This window comes from Poecilia mexicana, unplaced genomic scaffold, assembly GCF_051168715.1.
Source record: "Poecilia mexicana isolate PSO_F unplaced genomic scaffold, ASM5116871v1 scaffold_7, whole genome shotgun sequence".
Lineage (NCBI taxonomy): Eukaryota > Metazoa > Chordata > Actinopteri > Cyprinodontiformes > Poeciliidae > Poecilia > Poecilia mexicana.
Genome location: NW_028263376.1, coordinates 10239563 through 10258490, shown reverse-complemented (window position 1 = coordinate 10258490; position 18928 = coordinate 10239563). Strand labels below are relative to the sequence as shown.

Here is an 18928-nt window from a genome sequence, read left to right as displayed (position 1 = left end):
TGGCAACGTTGCCACTTTGTTAAAATAGCAACAGGCGATATGGATGGATGTTAAAGCAGGATAATAAATTCTGCCCAGTGTTGAAGCCTAGCACTATGGCAGAATGACTAAAGTAAAGCAGCTGGCTAAGCCTGAATATCTGGTGTGTGTGCGCGTGTGTGTGTGTGTGTGAGAGAGACGGTTAACACTTTTATGCAAATGGGGTTGAAAACACTCCAGGCTTGCTAATTTTTTTTTCTGTGTATGAAAGCTAATCTAGTTGATATAGCGCTGTTTTTAGAAATTCACAAATTTATATGAATTTTTGTGTTTAATACACTCTCCTGTGGCTTTTTCTTTTTATTGATGGTGGTCTCCTGAGAGTAGTGTGTTGAACTTTGACCTAATTCTCGGATAACTGCAGGACAGTAGTGTGCGTGCGTGTGTGTGTGTGAATACCCCCTTAGTCTCCTAACAGCCTAGATCTAATGGACTCTGACACTGAGCTATGAAGAGAGTGAGTGACGCACGGTGTGTGAGTGTGTATTTATGTGCGAGTTATGATGGAAAGATTCTAGTTAGTTCCTTCATGACTCTGCAGTTTTGAGTTGTTTCTGGTTACTTTGCTTAAGGAGGAACCAGCAGGGCATCTGGCTGTGTTCAGACAGAACTTAACTCTTGGGATCATGATTCTCTTTAACTTAGGAAACTCTGTACCAAGGGGATTTCTCTACAATTTGCAGTATCTGGCTAAATGTTACACTTGTACTGCAAGTCATACTGCAAATCTAATTCGATAGACTGTAATAGAACACCAAGCATGAAAAGCTTTTGAAAATACATCTCAAATTAATCTTCTGTTTTATTCTTTTAAAGTTGTGAGATATAATCATTTTTTGTACATTGAATTATTAAACCTATCATGTGTCCTCCTTTTTTTTTTGTTACAAATCTCTCTTCTCTGCCAGCCAATTAAATCTCATCTGCTCATAAATGTCATCCTCAGGACTTCAGAGTAATAACAGACTTGTGGTACAAGTTACAACAGTGATGTTAATTTTTCTTTTTTCTCTTCTCTGCAGCTCCACCGCCAAGCAGATTCAACAGGAGAGTGTCAGGTAAGGATTATGTGTACATGTATGCGTTTGTGTGTATGCATGTGGGTTTGACGTCATGTCCTCAGAGAGGGGAAATCCACCATAGTTATGCCTTTGCGTACATCTTTGCCTCACTGACATTATATTTGGGCTTTTTTTTTTGACGAGTCTGGCATCGAACCGTGTTTAGTCAATGTTTTAATAATGAATGTTTTTTGCAACGTTTCTCCTCTGAGGATCTGGTGTTTAGTGTGTCGTCTCCGTCTCTGTGGTCCTGCCTGGAGAGCACACTTGTTTTCTCACGCTCCGCTGTGCCCGTTTAGTGTTTACATATGAGTGATTGAATGTCGTCAGCCGTCACAGAGCGCTGCACTTTGATTAGGCCGTGGGTGTGTCTGTGTGTCGGCTGATGTTTATCTTTTCTAAGCTCTGCTGTCTTTGTTTCACCAGCTGTCCTCCTTGTTAATATTCAATGTTGCTGGTATCTTGATCATTATGATGTGATGTTTTTCAATTGTAATAAGGTTTTAGAGGTTCTTGTTGCCATAACATGGTAATTAATGTTGAATGGACCATACAGACACTTGTGTTTTTGCTGTAAGGTAATGATCCTTTTTAGACTATGATTAAGCATCACTGGTCCAAATAGGTTAGTTATACTGGAGAGGAATTGCTCTCAACTTGCAGAAGAATATTTTAGAAATTAGAAAGTTTACTGCGGGAGGAAATGAGCATGTTTTTGTGTTTTAATAGATTTAAATAAGTGTCTGATGCTTGTTCAGTTTACGTAGTTTGTTTTAGATTAATCAACCCTGTCTGGTAACCCGTTTATTAGAGATTCTACAACCTGATGTCTTTCTGGTCAGTAAACGCACCGAATTTGGTCCTACCATATTGTTTTATTGACACTCTATTAGAGCTTTTTCACCAAAAAAGTTGCATTTCTTAACTAGGCTGACACTGCAGCCAGTTCTTTATCATGTCTGTAAAAGAACAGTTTTGTTTCTGTCTCTATAAACATCTCATCCAGTTAATCCACCTGAGTTATATCCTCCGTTTTGTAGGGGATTATAGTGCATGTATCCAAATAAACATTACTTATCACAGCATCCCTGCAAACAGGCACATCAATATCACTACCTTAGTTCATTAACGGCGGTAATTGTGAATGCTTCACAATTCTAATCAACTAATCTCTCACACTCACCAGCGTGAAAAGAGACGGTGTTTAGAGACAGATATATTAACACGTGGAATATTAAAATACTGACGGTGTTAAAGAACTGTCAACATTTATGGATTCACAACAAATTAATCAGCTGTGAGTGCAGCCATTAGAAATGCATCTACTGATTTACGCTTTGTGCAAAGTTCAGTCACCTGCTCAACATCACAACTGGATTTAATGATAGATTTCGTAACAAGCTGCATTCTCTAGAATATCCACACACAGATATAATTGTCTCAAGATGCTAAAGCAAGTTTCAAATATCAACCCTGGTGAAACATTTTTTTCTTTTAAAATATTTATAAAACTTACTTTGAAAGCAATTGAGCTCTCATACAGCTACATGACGTCATATCTATTAACTGTAACGCTCACTCGTAGCAGGAATTCTAGTAAAAATATTTCCATGCTGTTCTTCTGTCGTCTTACATTAGTTCCCAGAACCGAACAGCAAAAGTTAGTTCTAGCAAGTCAGACTAATACCAAAGATTAAAAATCGGCCACAGAGTCCTAATCTTTGCCTCTATTAGCGCTGCACAATTGTAGACAGATGTAGTATGGCGAAGGTCTAGATTTTAGTTTAAAGTACCACAAGTCTACTCAATTAATTTTGAGCTATTCATATTGCAGAAGCAACACTGCAAACTGCATAATAAACCAACTTAATTAGTTCCCCGTTCCGGTCCTCAGGACCCCCTTCTCTGTCTGGTTTTATGTCTCCATATTTCAGCGCGCCATGTTTTTAAATTAAACTCCACTGCTCCAGTAGAACTTGATGGAAAAACTCTAAAGATGATTAGTTCCTTTCTATCAGGGCTTCAGGTGCAGGGTTACTCCAGAAATGTGCAACGGAATGTACCAAAAAGGCAAAGATGGGGACATTCTGCATTAATATGAAGACTGCTAATCATTTTTGCGAGTAAATCAAAAAGGTAAAGAACCGATTATGGGTGAATGCTGAGTTTTTATATGCAAACCGTCAAAGTTGAGGGTCTGTGTTTCATCGTGAGACAATGTTTCTTTCCTAGGGATGAGGCAGCTTACTTTTTCACTGCTGCTTGGTTTTGCTGCATTTCAGAGCAGGTCACAAGGCAGCTTTGAAAGTTGGTGTCCTCACTGCAGATTTTTAGTCCCCTGCAGCTTTTTTAACCAGTAAGGAAGGAAGTCGGATGCAGTTGCTCCGGGTTGCCGTCTGTATATGGGAAATGGGAGTCTCACCCACTCTGCTCTTCGTGCTGCAGGGAGATAGATCCTGCAGGTCACTGGTAATGACTTATGTGTGAGCAAAGAGGCTGTCATTTTCATTACAGTCAGACATGAGCCCAATTTATTGGGTGGCTGCAGTGTTGCATGGTTTAAGTGAATGAATAAACGTTCATCTCTTCTACCATATTTCCCCTTTTTTTTTTTTTCTTCTCCCAATCCCATTCACTGCTTGTCAGAAAAGGTAAAGAAAATCAAATAATCTATGAATTTGTGGAAATTACTAGGGATGGTTAGTTTAGGTAAATATATGTAAAGGAACCATCGACACATTAAAAAAATCATCATTTCAATATTTAATATCAAATCTGAAAGAAATGGCATTCAGCCCTGAAAGCAGCTTTACATTCCTGGAGTTAATTTTACTTGAATGTTATTCTCTACTAAACATTTACATCAGCATGGTGCAGTTTTTCTGTCACTCATACTTTTAAAGCTCTGATTGTTTATGACATGGAGGAGTGTATTTCTGCAGATGGCTGTAAGACCACAGGGAGAAGCCTTTACATTTTTTTCAGTATCTGTCACAACAGTTTTAACAAGTATGCTTAATTTTTTTATAGAAAAAATGCAAGTCTTTTTCCTTTATGAAAGACTTGCATTTTTTTTTTAACAAAAAATGGGAATACCAGGTCACAGTAAAAAACAAAACAGGAAAAAAAACCTAAAACTTGAGTTGCTATTTTTCAAGGTTTATTTGGTACATATTTTATCCAGTATAAGAAGAGAGCTTATTGGTTAAAATAAATAATAAATAAAACAATCTGTTATTTTCTGCTTGGGAAAAGAAAGTGTTTGCTTTTATAAAAACAATCCCATAGTTAAAAATTTACTCTAAAATTTTAAATCAAACACTTGTTAGGTCAGAAACCTTAAAACAATCATCTGTTGTCTACAGACCTAAATAGACAAAAAGACGGAAGTGTCCCTGATTTAAACTCATTCCCCTGTTGAGATTTTCACACCAAACAAACACAAATGTATGCAGGAAAGGCTTTTGGTTGCTCACTGGGTCCTCAGGAGTTACAATTTTTTCTCAGTAGCTATTAAGTTCACCATGGCAACATTTACTTCCACCCGGAGCACTCGGCTGCTGTTGAAGCCGACTTTGTTCACACACTGAGTTTAACCTAAAAAAGATACTTGGGACGGAGCTGGCTTTTCCTTTTTAGCAGTTGGTGCCAGATGAGAAGCAGTGATCACAAACAAGTTCATCTAAAAACTGCAAATGTAAACATTGATGTATAAATAATAGTGTTTTGTTTTTTTTCCCAGTTGAATTTTTAATCAAGATGGTTATGAGGTCTTTGATCCAGCAATGTTTGCCAGCTTTATGTTTGTCCTCTACATTTAGATCTTTAGAGTTTTTGCTTAAGATAATTTTAAAAATTTTGATGGACTCTTCTGCTTATTGGGAGTAAGAAAGAGCCCCCTTACTTTAAGGTGCTTCAATCAAAACTTTGTGGCCTATTTGAAATCTAGTTTTTAAAAAGATTTTCACTCATTCTGATGTGCGAGAGCAGTCACTGTGACAGTGTTGCCTTGTTCTATAACAGGATTACTATCATAGTGTTGTACGACAGTAAAAAGTTAATGATTTAATGGTTTGTGTTTATATCGGATCGCAGATAATGAACAGTTTACGCAGCTACTACTACTGAAAATAAAATAAAGTTAATTATTTCCATCTCAAGGTTTTATGTAAAGTTGCTTCTGGCAGACAACTTCTGTTTTGGCAATGAAACAGTTTAGTTGTTCTGTAATGACTTGACTACCTCACAACCGCTTCACTGTCTAAAAATCTCTTTGCTGCTTTAAACCGACGTCACCAAACCTGTTACAGAAGGAGCCTGGATGCAAAAATACCTTAATTATGACCATTTGTTGCAGTCCAAGCAGTTATTTGGTTTATGTACAGTTTTTGACTCCTTCAGAGTCCACAACAACTTTTTGAAGATTCTTCCAGGATTCTTCAATTTGTTGGCAATTTAATAGCGATTCTTTTCCCTTTGGGATCAAAAAAGTATTTTTGAGTGGAATTGAACATTATTATACAGATCCCTACTCCCTGATGTCACTCAGCAGAAGCACAACTTGAATACAAGTACTCATCTTGTACTTACTGTTTAAACCCCAAGTTGTATATTTTCCAAACAATAAAAAAAGATAAACCAGCAACTTAAAAGTTTAGCAATTAATAAAACATTCTTTTTTAAAAAGAGTTCATATTAGTGTTATTTGCACTCAGTCTTAGCATTCAATTCATTCTCCTTCCACAAACATGGATATTCAATATTTTTTTGTTTTTTTTCTCCCTACTGTGTTGTTTTTGCTGCCTATACCTAACAAAAATATGAAGCATCATAATCTATGGATATTGGTGTTACATTTAATAGAAACTAAAAATATGGTTGATATAGTTAATCCCCCCAATCAACTATAAAACAATACATTCCTGCTAAAAGTAGAGATTAGCCAATAAATAGTGTATAAATAACATTTTCTCCAGTTGTTTGCTTACTGCTTATTGGACTGAGCAAGAATAAAAAAAAACATTCACAATTAATTCAAACATTAACATATATTAAACATTGAATTTTATACATAAACAGATCGTCCCAGTAATTGTGTGTTTGATTTGTATTTTATCAGAATTCCAAATATAAAAGTGCCATTTTTGCACCAGCCTGACCAGAGAATCCAATGTAGCTGCCATGCCTCTAATCCCTCGATGGATGCAATGACAATCAGTTGAACAATACTGGCACATCTGCAAATGTGCATCTCATTGAACCTTTGAAACACACGGCACTGCACGATCTCTTTCAGTGGACAATTTGCTGTAGTGTTCAAAAATGAAAAATTCTAACAAATGCTGGTAATTAGGCCATAAACATTACAGGTTTGTGTGGGTTTTTGTGATTGTCATCACAGTGCTTCTATGCAATAAACTGAATGCCATGGAAAGCACTTGTGGGATCAGATTGGGCTTTGCGGTTCATGTTGGACTGACCAACATGAACACGTCAGCTGACTTCCCACAAATAATGGTTGAGGAATGCATTGCCATCCCACCACAACACATGACCAAACTGGTGACCAGCATGAGGAGGAGGTTCCTCGTTTGTTGTGGTTGTATATGGCTCTTTAATGCATTACTGCCAGGATATCTGGCTTCTTCCTACAGCAAATCGAATAAAGGACACCAAGCGAGATCCAATAGCAGAACAAGCCGTTTGGCTTTGGCAGAAAGGCTCTGGCGCATTTTTATTTCATTTTATTTTTCTTTTTTTTTTTCATAGGCACAACCCACATACTCCACTCTGCTGCTCAACCCTCAAACACATTTTCCTTACAAACGTGACCCCATTTCAGGGGGAAATGTTACAACTTACCATTAGTGGGTGTTGCTGCAGATGCAAGTCAATGGGAACATGGACCATAATATCACATGGCTCCACTGGGGAACAACGCTGTTCGTGTTCACAGAAGCTGCTAACATATCCAGCCTGCCAGACTGCAAAGTGATGACCAGCGGCTCTCTGCTTCCTGCTGTGTGCATCCGACTCCCACAGTCCAATCACAAATTAAACTGTCTTAATATTCTACTGTACCGCCTCTGACAGAACACGGTGTAATACAACCTCTTCCTTTAGAATCTCAGTCGGTTTAGAACATTTTAACAAAACACGTGATATATCTGTAAAATATTGTTTCAATATTTTTTGTATTTGGCTTGACCAAAGTACTGTGTCAGAAATGAACTCAGATTTTTAAGAGTCCTGTCCTTAATTTCCCCCCCGGGCTCGGGGGGATCTGACAGCACTGAGAAACAAAATGTTATTGCAGCAAGCCTGCCTGCTCCATTATCTGATTTAAAAGGATATCGGTGAAGAACACACATCGCTGCGTATATTCACACCAACATGTTGAGGACGAGGTCTGCCTTTTATAACCTCATATTCAATATTTTGATTGGTCTGGGTTCTGCATCCAGATTCACACTTTTAGCTGTGTTTTCTCTTCTGTTTGTTGTTGTGTTTTTTTTTTTGTTTTGTTTTTTTTTAAACTACCTGATCAAGCTGAACTAAAGGAGCTGACACATTGACACTCCCGAGGTCACACTGCTGCGAACATCACTGGCACCGCTCCTGGGAGGAAAGATGTTACTCGCTTGATTTCCACGCACACATTCTTAGACTATAGTGTGTTTAGTATAAATGTCATGCGAGAAGTGTAGTGCGTCTGCAGAGGAGCCGAAACGCAGATACGTAGTGACAATTTGAAATGACCTTGTCAGGGTTTGTCTTCTGGTGTGGCAAAACATGTTTCAGTGTACGTGTCATTTCCTCCTCTGGGCTCCTCCAGCGTCTCACTTATCCTGCAGGCTGTCGCCTCATTATAAGCTCTCCACTGTCGTCTGTTTGTATGGTGTTTTTTTTTCTTCTCTTTATATAATACAGTTTATTTGTGTAAATGTAGAACATGGATGAATGTAATGGAATCGCATGTCTTTCTGTCAGTTTGTGCCGAAGCATTCAACCCAGACGAAGACGACGAAGACGCTGAGCCCAGAGTGGTTCACCCAAAAACAGACGAACAGCGCTGCAGACTGCAGGAGGCCTGCCGAGACATCCTCCTCTTCAAAACACTAGATCAGGTAAACTGTGTTGCAACACTGAGGAAATGTAGCTACTGATGACTTTGGAGAATGGTGAAATTAAAAACAATGCATCTTTGATAGGTATTTTCTCAACCTACATAAAGGAACCACAGACGACTTATATCAATTTTCAACCAGGCTTTTGCAAAAGGAGAAAATACAGTGAACCTCTTCTCCAAGCGGTTCACTATATGTTCTGAAAACCTCTGGTCAAAGCTTGTCTTTATTATCAAGAAAAGGGGGGGAGGGAGGAAAGGCAAGAGGGGGAAACAGAAACTACTTCTGCACACAGGCAGTTTCACAAGTAAGGATTATCCCGGTAGTTAAGGATTCAAGGTGGAGGGAAAAGCAAGTTTTGTCTTTTCACACAGTTGATTCTTTCACATGAGGGCAGAAAGAAAGACGGGGCCTCCTGTTATAATCATGTTACAAAGACATTCTTGTAAATAATGGGAAGACACGGGTTTCAACCTAATATCAGCTCACACACAGTGGAAAGCCAAAACCCTTTAAATTAAAAACAAACTAACTACTACTGTAAAAGTGATAACACATATTTCTAACAATCTTCACCGAAGATGTGCATCCGTCTTTATGCTATCGTATGCACATTCGGTTTAATCGAAAATGCACAAATGAGACTGATCAATATCAGCTTTTTTTTGCTTGTTTAGTGATCAGCATGTTGGACACTAGAATCTTTTTTTTTTTTTTTTTTTTTTTTTTACCTTTTTAATTAAATACATCAAAACAAAAAACTCCCTTTATTTGGTCTATATATGCAAAAATCAACAATTTATTTTGTTTGCGAAAAAATAAATTAATAATAAATTGAGACTATCTAGTAAAGTTTTTTTTTTTTACTATTCAGAACCATTATCTATGTTTTTTTTCATCTTTAATTTTGCTTCAAATAAAATGTTCAAAAGAGTCGTGTTTTTTTTGTTGTTTTTTTTTGCTTTCCTTTAAGAATAATCTCTTTTTTTTTTTTTCATCTTAATGTTCTTTACCTTATTGAACTTTGATATTAATCAGATGTTTCCCAGCAAAACTTTCCTTACTACTTCGGGGATTACTGATTGGTTCCAAAAGAAGAATTGAGCGACACTGGACCGTTGGTTGTTATGGTTGCAAAAATTTTGTTATTAAATTCACATCTTTTAAGTCCTGTCGCTTCCAAGGGATCGGCAGCGTTTCATTTTATACGAAACGTATTCTAGAAAATCATAGACGCCACCTGCACTATTGAATTCCAACCAGTCATTCATTCCCCTGTTTTGTCTCTCTGTTGTTCTGTTGATGTCATTATGAAATCTAATCTTTTCTACATTCAGAAATGGTGCGCATGTCAAATTCAATGCTCCTCTTCTTAACTTCTGATTTTTGTTTTTCTTCTGTCTTGCAGGAGCAGTTCTCACAGGTACTGGACGCCATGTTTGAGTTAAAGGTTCAACCACAGGAGCATGTCATCGATCAGGGAGACGACGGAGACAACTTTTATGTCATAGAGAGGTAGGAATTTTTTTTTTTTAATAAATGGTTACTTCATTGCATTTAAAGATAATCTATTAACTTCAAGGGGCTTTGAAGCCTTTAAAAACCTACAGTGTTAACAGCCATCATCACGAGAAGTGCGCTGTTTCAGTCACAGGTGACTTGGTTGGATGTTGGTGCATTACTGCAAATACAGTATTATTTGCGAACTCTGATTGCAAATAATACTATATAAGTGGCCAGTTGAGTGGGCTTACACTTGCTTTTATACATACACCTGAATTAGATCTCGGTGACCCAGACGCTTAAATCCAAGGAAGAGAGGTTAAGATATCACAATGATGGAAAAGAGTAGTGATAAAATTCTGCTGTTGACTGCTATCTATATCACAGCCAAGATGTTACCACCTTATTTTTTTCCTAAATTTGCGCAGCCATAGTTTAAAGCTACAAATCTGCAGGTATTTTTGCACCTTTTCTAGATTGCCTTTATATAACTATTGATGTTTTTATGGATGTAAAAGAAGTCGAGAGCAAAATTGCTGCAGTTTTATTCCAATTTTCATATCCAGGCATTAAAATATCTAACTTTTTTGTACGTGCCATCTCCACTAAGGCATGTCTAAGTTTTAAACCTGCCGTTTAGGAGAGCGTATCGTTGCCGGTTTTTGGCCGGTGGCTGCTTTGTTTGTCATTTGCCTCCATTCTTTCTCGACACATCGGCTCAACACATTGTTATAGCTCCATTTGGGCTCAATCTCCCACACCTTCCCGCGCAGCCTGCCGCCTCGTACAATGCAAGCGATGACCTTTAAGAGCGGCACGCCTGCCTGGTCGTATACTGTCCCGGGGTTTTCCGTGGACAAAGTAATGAGTGGTAGTTAATGTCATCAGCAGGGTGGGATGTGAGCATGAGCACACAGATACTGCTATCATGAAAGATGAGCAGAATACAGCAAAATGACTCCCGTTTTGTCCCTATTTAGGCAGTGATCACGTCTCCTCCACACTTCAGAGTATATCAATTTATTCACCAACCTCTGGGCAGCTTTACTTGTCCCTCGCTTTCAGCTGTTTCTAAATCCAGCCTCTTGCCCTGCCAGTGTGCTGCCATTTGGCAGCGTTTCAGTAAAGAGTAAACAACCTTCTCTGAGGCCCATAAAACAGGAAGTAGCTGAAAATCCTGTGCAATCCCCTGGGGAGAAGCCGGAATATGATTTGGACGGAGCATGGAAAAAAGCGATAAGGATCATTGTAAAACATTATGGAGCACGCTTGCGTAATTTACTCCAAGACATTAGTTTTAACCTCAGCATGTCATCCGGTTGTTTCTCTTTCAACAAAGCATGTGGACCACATGCTTTGTTGTTCTAGATGCTTGCGTGTAATTGCGATTCAGCAATCAAGATCAGTTGTTTAATGCAGTAACAGGTTTTCATATTTTATCACGGGAAATGAAATCATCACAGAGCAGGGCAGCAACGGGCTGGATAGTAAATTATTTCCAATGCAGACACGCATACTGTGTGTCTTCTCTCACCACTTTGTGCACAAGTCAGAGCACTGGCGCACTCCATTATTACCATTGATTATTTCTGCCTTCATTCAAGTTTTTATTAAAAAAAAATACTGCTTCTTCCTACTTAAAATTAACTCTGTGTTAATCGCGTCGAATCAAATTGCTAGAAACGTAGCCGTTGAGTGGCGCCTGCATACGGAGCTACCTGAGAACACAGATGATCGCTGTCCCCATGGTCATGCTAATCCAAAGTAAGCTAATACTCCCAACAGCAACGAGGGCTTTAGCCCCTCCGCACAACCAATGAGAGGACAGGCCTTCTTAGAAAATGACTGGTTAATCCTACCGAGCAACATCAATGCAAATTACCTTCCTTATGTATAATCCTCATAGAGATGGAAAGCAGAGGCAGTTCAGAGCTGCTCTGTTCAAATGTTGCACTCATTAGCAAAGCATTCATCTGCACTTTGTGGCCTTTCCTTCTACATGCAATTTGTTTTTGTAAAGAATTCAATTATTAACAATTAAACAGACAAGGTTTTTATTTACGACACGTATCGTTAAGACCAAAACTGTTCAAACCCCTGGCAGATTTGGATTTGAATTATTATAATTTCTTGTTAATTGTGAAATGAATCCCTAATCCCCAATGTTTAGATCCCTAAACAAGTTCTCTACCAGTCAGAAGAAATGTACAGGTAAAAAAAAGTTGACTTTAATAATTCTAAAAAAAAAAAAAAAATGACTCAACATGTTAAACATTCTATCCTGCAAAACAAATGTGACACAGTGATGAAGTATGGATTCAGGATTCCACAAAAAAATTATTGGTGAATTTTGAAGAAAAACTATGGCAGTGGTATAAAAAATCAAGTTGTGCTTTTCTTGAGGTGGGGATATTTTGTGATTAAACAATATTGGTTTCATTTGACTGCTTTCACCTCCAGTATATAAACTCTTAATTATATTGTCACCCACTGTGCAGAAAAAAAAAATCCATCCAGGGTTGCTGATAAAAGCATTAGGTCAGTTTACAAAATGACAGTCTGATGTAATATTTTGCTAACCTTTTGTTTCGTTTTTTTTTTTTTTTGGTCCAACTCTCCTTCTCTCTAGGGGTGTGTATGACATTGAGGTATCAGGAAATTGTGTGGGTCAGTACAACAATAAGGGCAGCTTTGGAGAGCTGGCCCTCATGTACAACACGCCACGTGCCGCCACCATCGTAGCCACCGAGGAGGGCGCACTTTGGGGCTTGGTAAGAACGCAAATGAAAAGCTGAATTGTAAAAAGTAAAATAACTGAAGGGACACTATTTAAAGCCTTATAAAATCCAATCACATGCTTTATTTTTGCTCAAAGCAAGTGTGGAGTTTTATAAGTCTTACATACTGTCAAGTTAGACCACGGTCTGAACCGTCGTCGCTCCTAGCGATGCTTTCTGTGATGCTCAGACGGGTTAATTCATGTAATCTATGAATGGAGCCCTGCTCCAGTCTGATGATTTATGCTGCTGCAGCTCCTCCTGGTGGCTAAAATCAGAAAGACAACAGTCAAACATCCATTCTGTGCAGGGGAGATTTTCTTTTCTTTTTTCTATGTTCTCACAATGTTTTTGTTGCTAGGACCGTGCAACGTTTCGAAGACTCATTGTCAAGAACAATGCCAAGAAGAGGAGGATGTACGAGACTTTCATCGAGTCTGTGCCGCTGCTGAAATCGCTGGAGGTAAGTTTAGATCGCCCAACAAGTGTGAAATGGTTGAATGAGAGTGAATAATGACTGAGACGGTCCCAACCGCTTCCTGGCTCTGCTTTCTTTCAACATCCTTTATTTTTTCTTTTCCAGGCAACAGAGAGGATGAAGATAGTGGATGTATTAGGAGTGAAGCAGTTCTCAGATGGAGAGCGCATCATCACACAGGTGGGAAACTACAGGTTTCCACTGTTTTTACCCTGAACTTCCTTTTCTGATTTATTGAAAAAAAAATGTTTTTCTTTTCCTCATTTTTAGGGAGACAAGGCTGATTGCTTCTACATTGTAGAATCTGGAGAAGTCAAAATCATGATGAAGAGTAAAGTAAGGCACAGACCCTCCTCACCTCCACTTGTAGTTTAACAGCTTTACAATGTAATTCTTTTATTGTCTTGAACTGTTTTCACTAGCCGGTTTCTATTGAGCACAATGGGTGACTGCAGCCCACACACTCAATTAATATCCGCCAGACTGCAGGAGGGCTTCCAGGTTTTGCCTAGCAACAGCAGGGAATCCATCACAGCTTCTCAGCAGCTCTCGCCGCGCCAAGAACAGGCAGCGCTCGGGGGGGCTCCTAACCTTTTCATCTTCCTCCCCGCAGACGAAGGCAGACCACGCAGACAACTCTGAGGTGGAGATAGCACGCTCTAACAGGGGCCAGTACTTCGGGGAGCTGGCCTTGGTCACCAACAAGCCCCGGGCCGCCTCAGCCTACGCAGTAGGAGATGTCAAATGTTTGGGTAAGACTAATTGTTGGAAAAACTCCCGTCAGCGTTGGTGGTAATCCTGAACACTAGACAATGATGAGATGAGATCTGCTTGTGCGACATAGCATGTGGATGTTTAAGGAAAAGATATTCAGCATCTAAGTTAAATGGCTCAATAGGGATATTGCATAATTCCTTGCTTCTCTGGTTAAATAAAATAACTTAATTTAGAGCTGATAAGTAAACATCTGATGACTTCAGCACCGTGTGTGTTTATTTCTCACTGATTGAACAGTTTTGTGGCCCCTGAATTGATTGCATTTGGCCTGTCAGAACAGGTGGTTGAGACTTTTTTATCTTTAAGTACAGCAAAATTCTTGCCAACAAAATAACATTTTTGTAAAATAGAAAGTATTAAGCGAAACATGCTTTTAGTTTCTCCTTAATTTTATTGTAAATAGGAGTACATTTAACAACTGACTTGTACTCAGAAACAGACTTCAGGGAACCTATATTTGCTTTTAATTAGTTTATCAAATTTGACTTAATACAGCATATATTTTTTTACAAAAATTGACCCAAACTTTGCTCTCATTCCTGAAAATAGGCTGAATATTTTTCTTTTCATTTGAAGAAACTGGATGTCTTTATTTTAATAATGTGCATAATCCTTTTTAAGTTTTGAATCTACAAAGTTTTAAACTAACCTTTCCGTTTCCTACAAGAAAAATCTGACATTTCTTATATGTTTAATTGCAAATAATGAATAGTAAGACATATATATTTTATTTGTGGTTTTAGTGTTTTAAAATTAGCATTTCTTTGGCTCATAAATTAAAAACAAAGACTTGACGATTTTGGCCCATGGAACAAAGTTTAGACTGGTTTAAAACACTGTAATAATAATTATTATTTCATGATTAACTCATCTGTCATAACCTTGTAGTTTCTAATTTTCTTTGAGTGGATGGTGATATCCATGCTTTTCTTTAAATGGAAGAAATGAGCAGCAGTTTTAACAGCTGTGCTTCAGCTTGTCACCTCTCCTCCTCCTCCTATGAAATATGGACGCCGTCTCCTCGTCCTCATGAGTGAATCCATGCACCTTTCCACACAAACCTGTCACTCTCGTCTATCAGCTAACTGAGCTGGCAGTAACACCAGCTGTCTGCCACAACTGCTGATTGGCTTGCGAAGCAGAGAAAATGTAATTCAGCTGTACTGTAGCAATATTGTTTCTTTAATGTTTTTTTTTTCTTTTTCTCGTCGCTCTCCCTGCCTCCTCCTGCTGTGAAGGATTAGCACTAATTGATTTTACCACTGAGCCACCTTTGAGACTGAGAACATTTTATTCTGCTCTTTATATTGGGGATTGTAAGAGAGGTAATGTTGTTTAATTAATAGAAAACAATCACTTATAATAGAAGTTACATCTTGAATTTTTTTTAAGCAGCTTTTGCTTGTTCACCGTCATCGAGCGCATTCTGGACTAGCTCCTCAGTATCAGGGATGTTATTCATACGAAAGGCAGGATTTAGGACCTCACAGCGAAAGTGCTCGCAAACTCCCTACGTTGGTAACGAGGTTCAGAGAAATATCTGGAGGAAAAAACGTTGACGAGCCCATCGTCGAAATGTACCTTTTGTTTTACTTGACTCTTCTTTGTGGAATGGAAAGCAACTTTTGTGAGCGATTCCAGTGCCAACAGATTAACCATACTGACTCAAATATTGGTGAAGTCAGACAAAATTATAAAAGCTCTTATCAAAGTAGTTTAGTATCAGGGAGTTTGTTTGCAAAAAGGATTTAACAAGTCTGCTACTACAACCATTCTCTGTCGACAACAGCCTGTTTTTAGTGCATTTCTGACGACAAAAACCGAAAATAGAAGATTAAAATGCTTAACAGATAGATCATTAAAGGGGGAGCCTCATGTCATATATTATTTCATCAAAAATGTACCTCGAGTATTGTTTTGACTCTTTTATGCATATTTAAGAAATCCTTGACTCTCCCATGGCAACCATTCAGGCTCCCTTAGTGCTTGATATACAAAGTGGCGCCTATTTCAACAAAGCTCCTCCCAATTTTATAATGACTGAACAGCACTGTGCGCCTGGAAAACACATAATACCGCCCCTTTAATAAGGACCAGAAGGTTTCAGGAGATAAAAGATGATCTGTATGTGATGAAGTTCAGTACTTGGGCCCACTGAACAGCACATAACCTCCTCCTCTCCTCCTCTGTGCAGTAATAGACGTCCAGGCGTTCGAGCGCCTCCTGGGCTCCTGTAAGGAAATCATGAAGAGGAACATCGCCCACTACGAGGAGCAGCTGGTGGCTCTGTTCGGCTCCAGCATGGACCTGAGAGACTGAGCCTCCCACACCACCCTCCGTGCCTTCTTTTACAAACACACCAACAAACATCCAAACAGACAAACAAACAAACAAACACACACAGATACAAGTCCTCTCCAACAACAGGAAGTGGTTAAACGGACTCATGAGCTTTACACCCGGTGCAAAAGCACGGGGAAAGCGTGCTCGGCTCACCTGCAGGTACATGAATCCTCAGTTTTCAAACACTCAGCCCTCTTTTTCCTCTCCCACACACACACAAACCCATGCGGTAGGCACTGAGAGACGCACACTCCAAAATGTTTGCTCACCCTCGAGCACATCCAAGCTAAACAGATTCCTTGATAAGCTGACTTTGGTTAGATGTACACACACACACTCACACACATCCTGCTACAGGCCACCCAAGTTGTTGCTTGAGTTAGTTTCGACCTCTCAGTATGAATGTCTTACCTGCGGTGACCTTATGCAGGCAGAGCAGCGTAAGGGCATGAACTACACACACACACACTCCAAACATATTCAGCATCGCACCATGGAGCTTTGTTAGTGCAGGCTTTATATTCACATGAGCACTTGAACAACTCAGACTTGTTCCAAGCCTCAGCCAAGGACACATCAAAAATACAAGCGCACACATGTGGTGACAAGTGTAGATGCTCAAACACACACACAACACACACTCCCATACACACCATGGAGACAGAAATCTTAAAAAAAAAAAAAAAAAAAAAAAAGCAAAATCTCTGAAAAAGGAGACAAATCCAAAAATGCAAAAAAAAAAAAAAAAAAAAAAAAGTTTAAAGACAGATAAGTTTTAGAAACATTTTATGAAGATAAAAACAGAAGCTTTGATAAAATATTATTTAAATAAAAAAAAAAGTGTTTCCTCTTTGGGAGGCTGGGGTGCAGAACTTTGTGAGCGCACTCCGTTTTCTTCCTCTGCTGTCGTTGATTGAGTTGAGTTAGTGCTGGTGATTGTTGCAGTACCACGGAGGAAGCAGTGAAAACAACAAACCTACACCTTCTGGGCCATTGTTATTCTGTCAGACGCCACACTTCATTGTATTGAATTAATTATTAATGTATTGTTATTATATATTCTTTTTTTTTTGTTTGTTTGTTTTACGTTGACGAGTTCTGGATAAAAATTCACCATCCATCTCTGACAAAATGTAAAAAGAGAGAAAAATCTAATAAACATATTAGTGCTTAATTCTTCTTGATTATTCTTGAATGAGTTGTCCTGGATTAAAAGAAAAGCTGAAAAATAAAGTAAACATTTTGGTAACACATCTGCCTCCTTTTACTTCCTGCTGAAACGCAACATTTATTTTTTTGTGTACTGGGTCTAAATGCTGCAAATTTTTAATGATTTAGGCATACAAAATTAATATTCTTTACCCTACAGGATAGAAGCGAATTAGCATGATCTTTTTTATTTTTGTTGCTTTACAACTGAAATAATCCAATTTTGGACACATCTGCTGTGTTTTAGATTTTAACCCTTCTTTTTATTCTTAAGAGTCCAATGCTGTGTTATCTTGTGGGTGAACATTAAAGATACAGACCAATTTTTTTTCAGTGATTTTACTGATTAGCTTTTATACAGTTTTATAAAAAAAATACCTTGAGTACTTAAGGATCTGAGGATGTTGAGAAATATTCTAATATCCTTCAAATACTGTAAACAAAAAAATCTGTGCAGCTATTACACCTTAGGTGGTCATAAATATTATCTAAATGTACCTTAAGGACCTCTGGATTTAATTACCAGTATGTGGCACATGTGCAACAGAAACCCTTTTCTGACATAATGGAGTTACAGGAGCGGAGGCTAAAGCATAATTTATGTACAACATAATTCAAAGTATTTTGCAGAAAGAAAGGCAGACATTAAAGAATAACAGCAGATGCTAATAAATTAGAAACTCAGTACGTAAACAAATACTGCGCTGGCCACATTTATCTCTGGTAAAGATTTATTTACTGCTTATTGATTTTTATGATCATATTTGTATATGTACAGCACTTTGGTCCTCTGGGTTTTTTCAAGTCCTTTATAAATAAAATTGGTATGACGCATAACCTTCAGCTTCGTCTTTGGGAGGTGATGAGGCAGGAGTCGGTGACGGGTAACTCCGGTGTGTTTCATGAACTCGTTGCAAATGGAAGTAAAAAAATAATTGGATTTAAAAAGAAAAAAAAGACGTGTTAAATAATCTGGCTTTATTGTTTAGCAGCTCTATTCATTTTATGTGTTGCAGATCAGTGTTTTTACCCCGAAAAGTGTTTCCCAGTCATGTGTGCATAAAGGTCTACATATATGAAATTGATTTTTCAGTCGCATATTAATCTCACCTTGCCCAGGCATTTATAGCGGTTGTGTTTATGTTAGCGATTTGACTCCTGCATTCGTCACCAGGGGGCGCGGTATAGGGGGAAAAGTGATGACAATTCTAGGGGCCCTGACCAACAGAGGGGGCCTCCACAATTTATTTTTTGTTCATATAAATAAAAATCGGGGCCCTGTCAATTAAAAAATTAATCATATTGTATTTTCAAAGATTGTTTTTAGCAGTAAACATTTAATGTTCCCACTCCCAGATCAAAAAACACACATCCTTATTTGCCCTGAACTCCCCTATCTGCGTTAAATGGTTCGTTTCTGCTTGGAGCGCTTCACCGTGACGCTATTCAGCTGCAGGCAGTGGAAGACACGAACGATTGTGGCAGTTACTATGCTGCTAAGAAAAGTTATAAAATCAGGTTTTCAAAAAAAGAGAGAGGGAGAGAAAAAAAGGCAAGAGTGTTAAATTATAACTCAGTTTTTCTCCATGAGAGGTGAGTAGACTGTGTGAAATT

The 18928-nt window shown here is 38.4% G+C and overlaps 1 protein-coding gene across 1 annotated transcript in view; it reads left to right on the top strand.

The window, feature by feature from the left end:
* prkar2aa (protein kinase, cAMP-dependent, regulatory, type II, alpha A) overlaps positions 1–17356 on the top strand; it is a 41085-nt gene extending 23729 nt beyond the window's left edge. The window contains exons 3-11 of the mRNA XM_014995130.2: positions 1062–1097; positions 8091–8227; positions 9636–9742; positions 12360–12501; positions 12869–12970; positions 13091–13165; positions 13256–13321; positions 13599–13737; positions 15957–17356. Coding sequence (XP_014850616.1) covers positions 1062–1097; positions 8091–8227; positions 9636–9742; positions 12360–12501; positions 12869–12970; positions 13091–13165; positions 13256–13321; positions 13599–13737; positions 15957–16081 — 929 coding nt within the window. The 3' untranslated portion in view covers positions 16082–17356. The remainder of the gene's footprint in view (positions 1–1061; positions 1098–8090; positions 8228–9635; positions 9743–12359; positions 12502–12868; positions 12971–13090; positions 13166–13255; positions 13322–13598; positions 13738–15956) is intronic.
* Positions 17357–18928: the final 1572 nt, after the last annotated feature.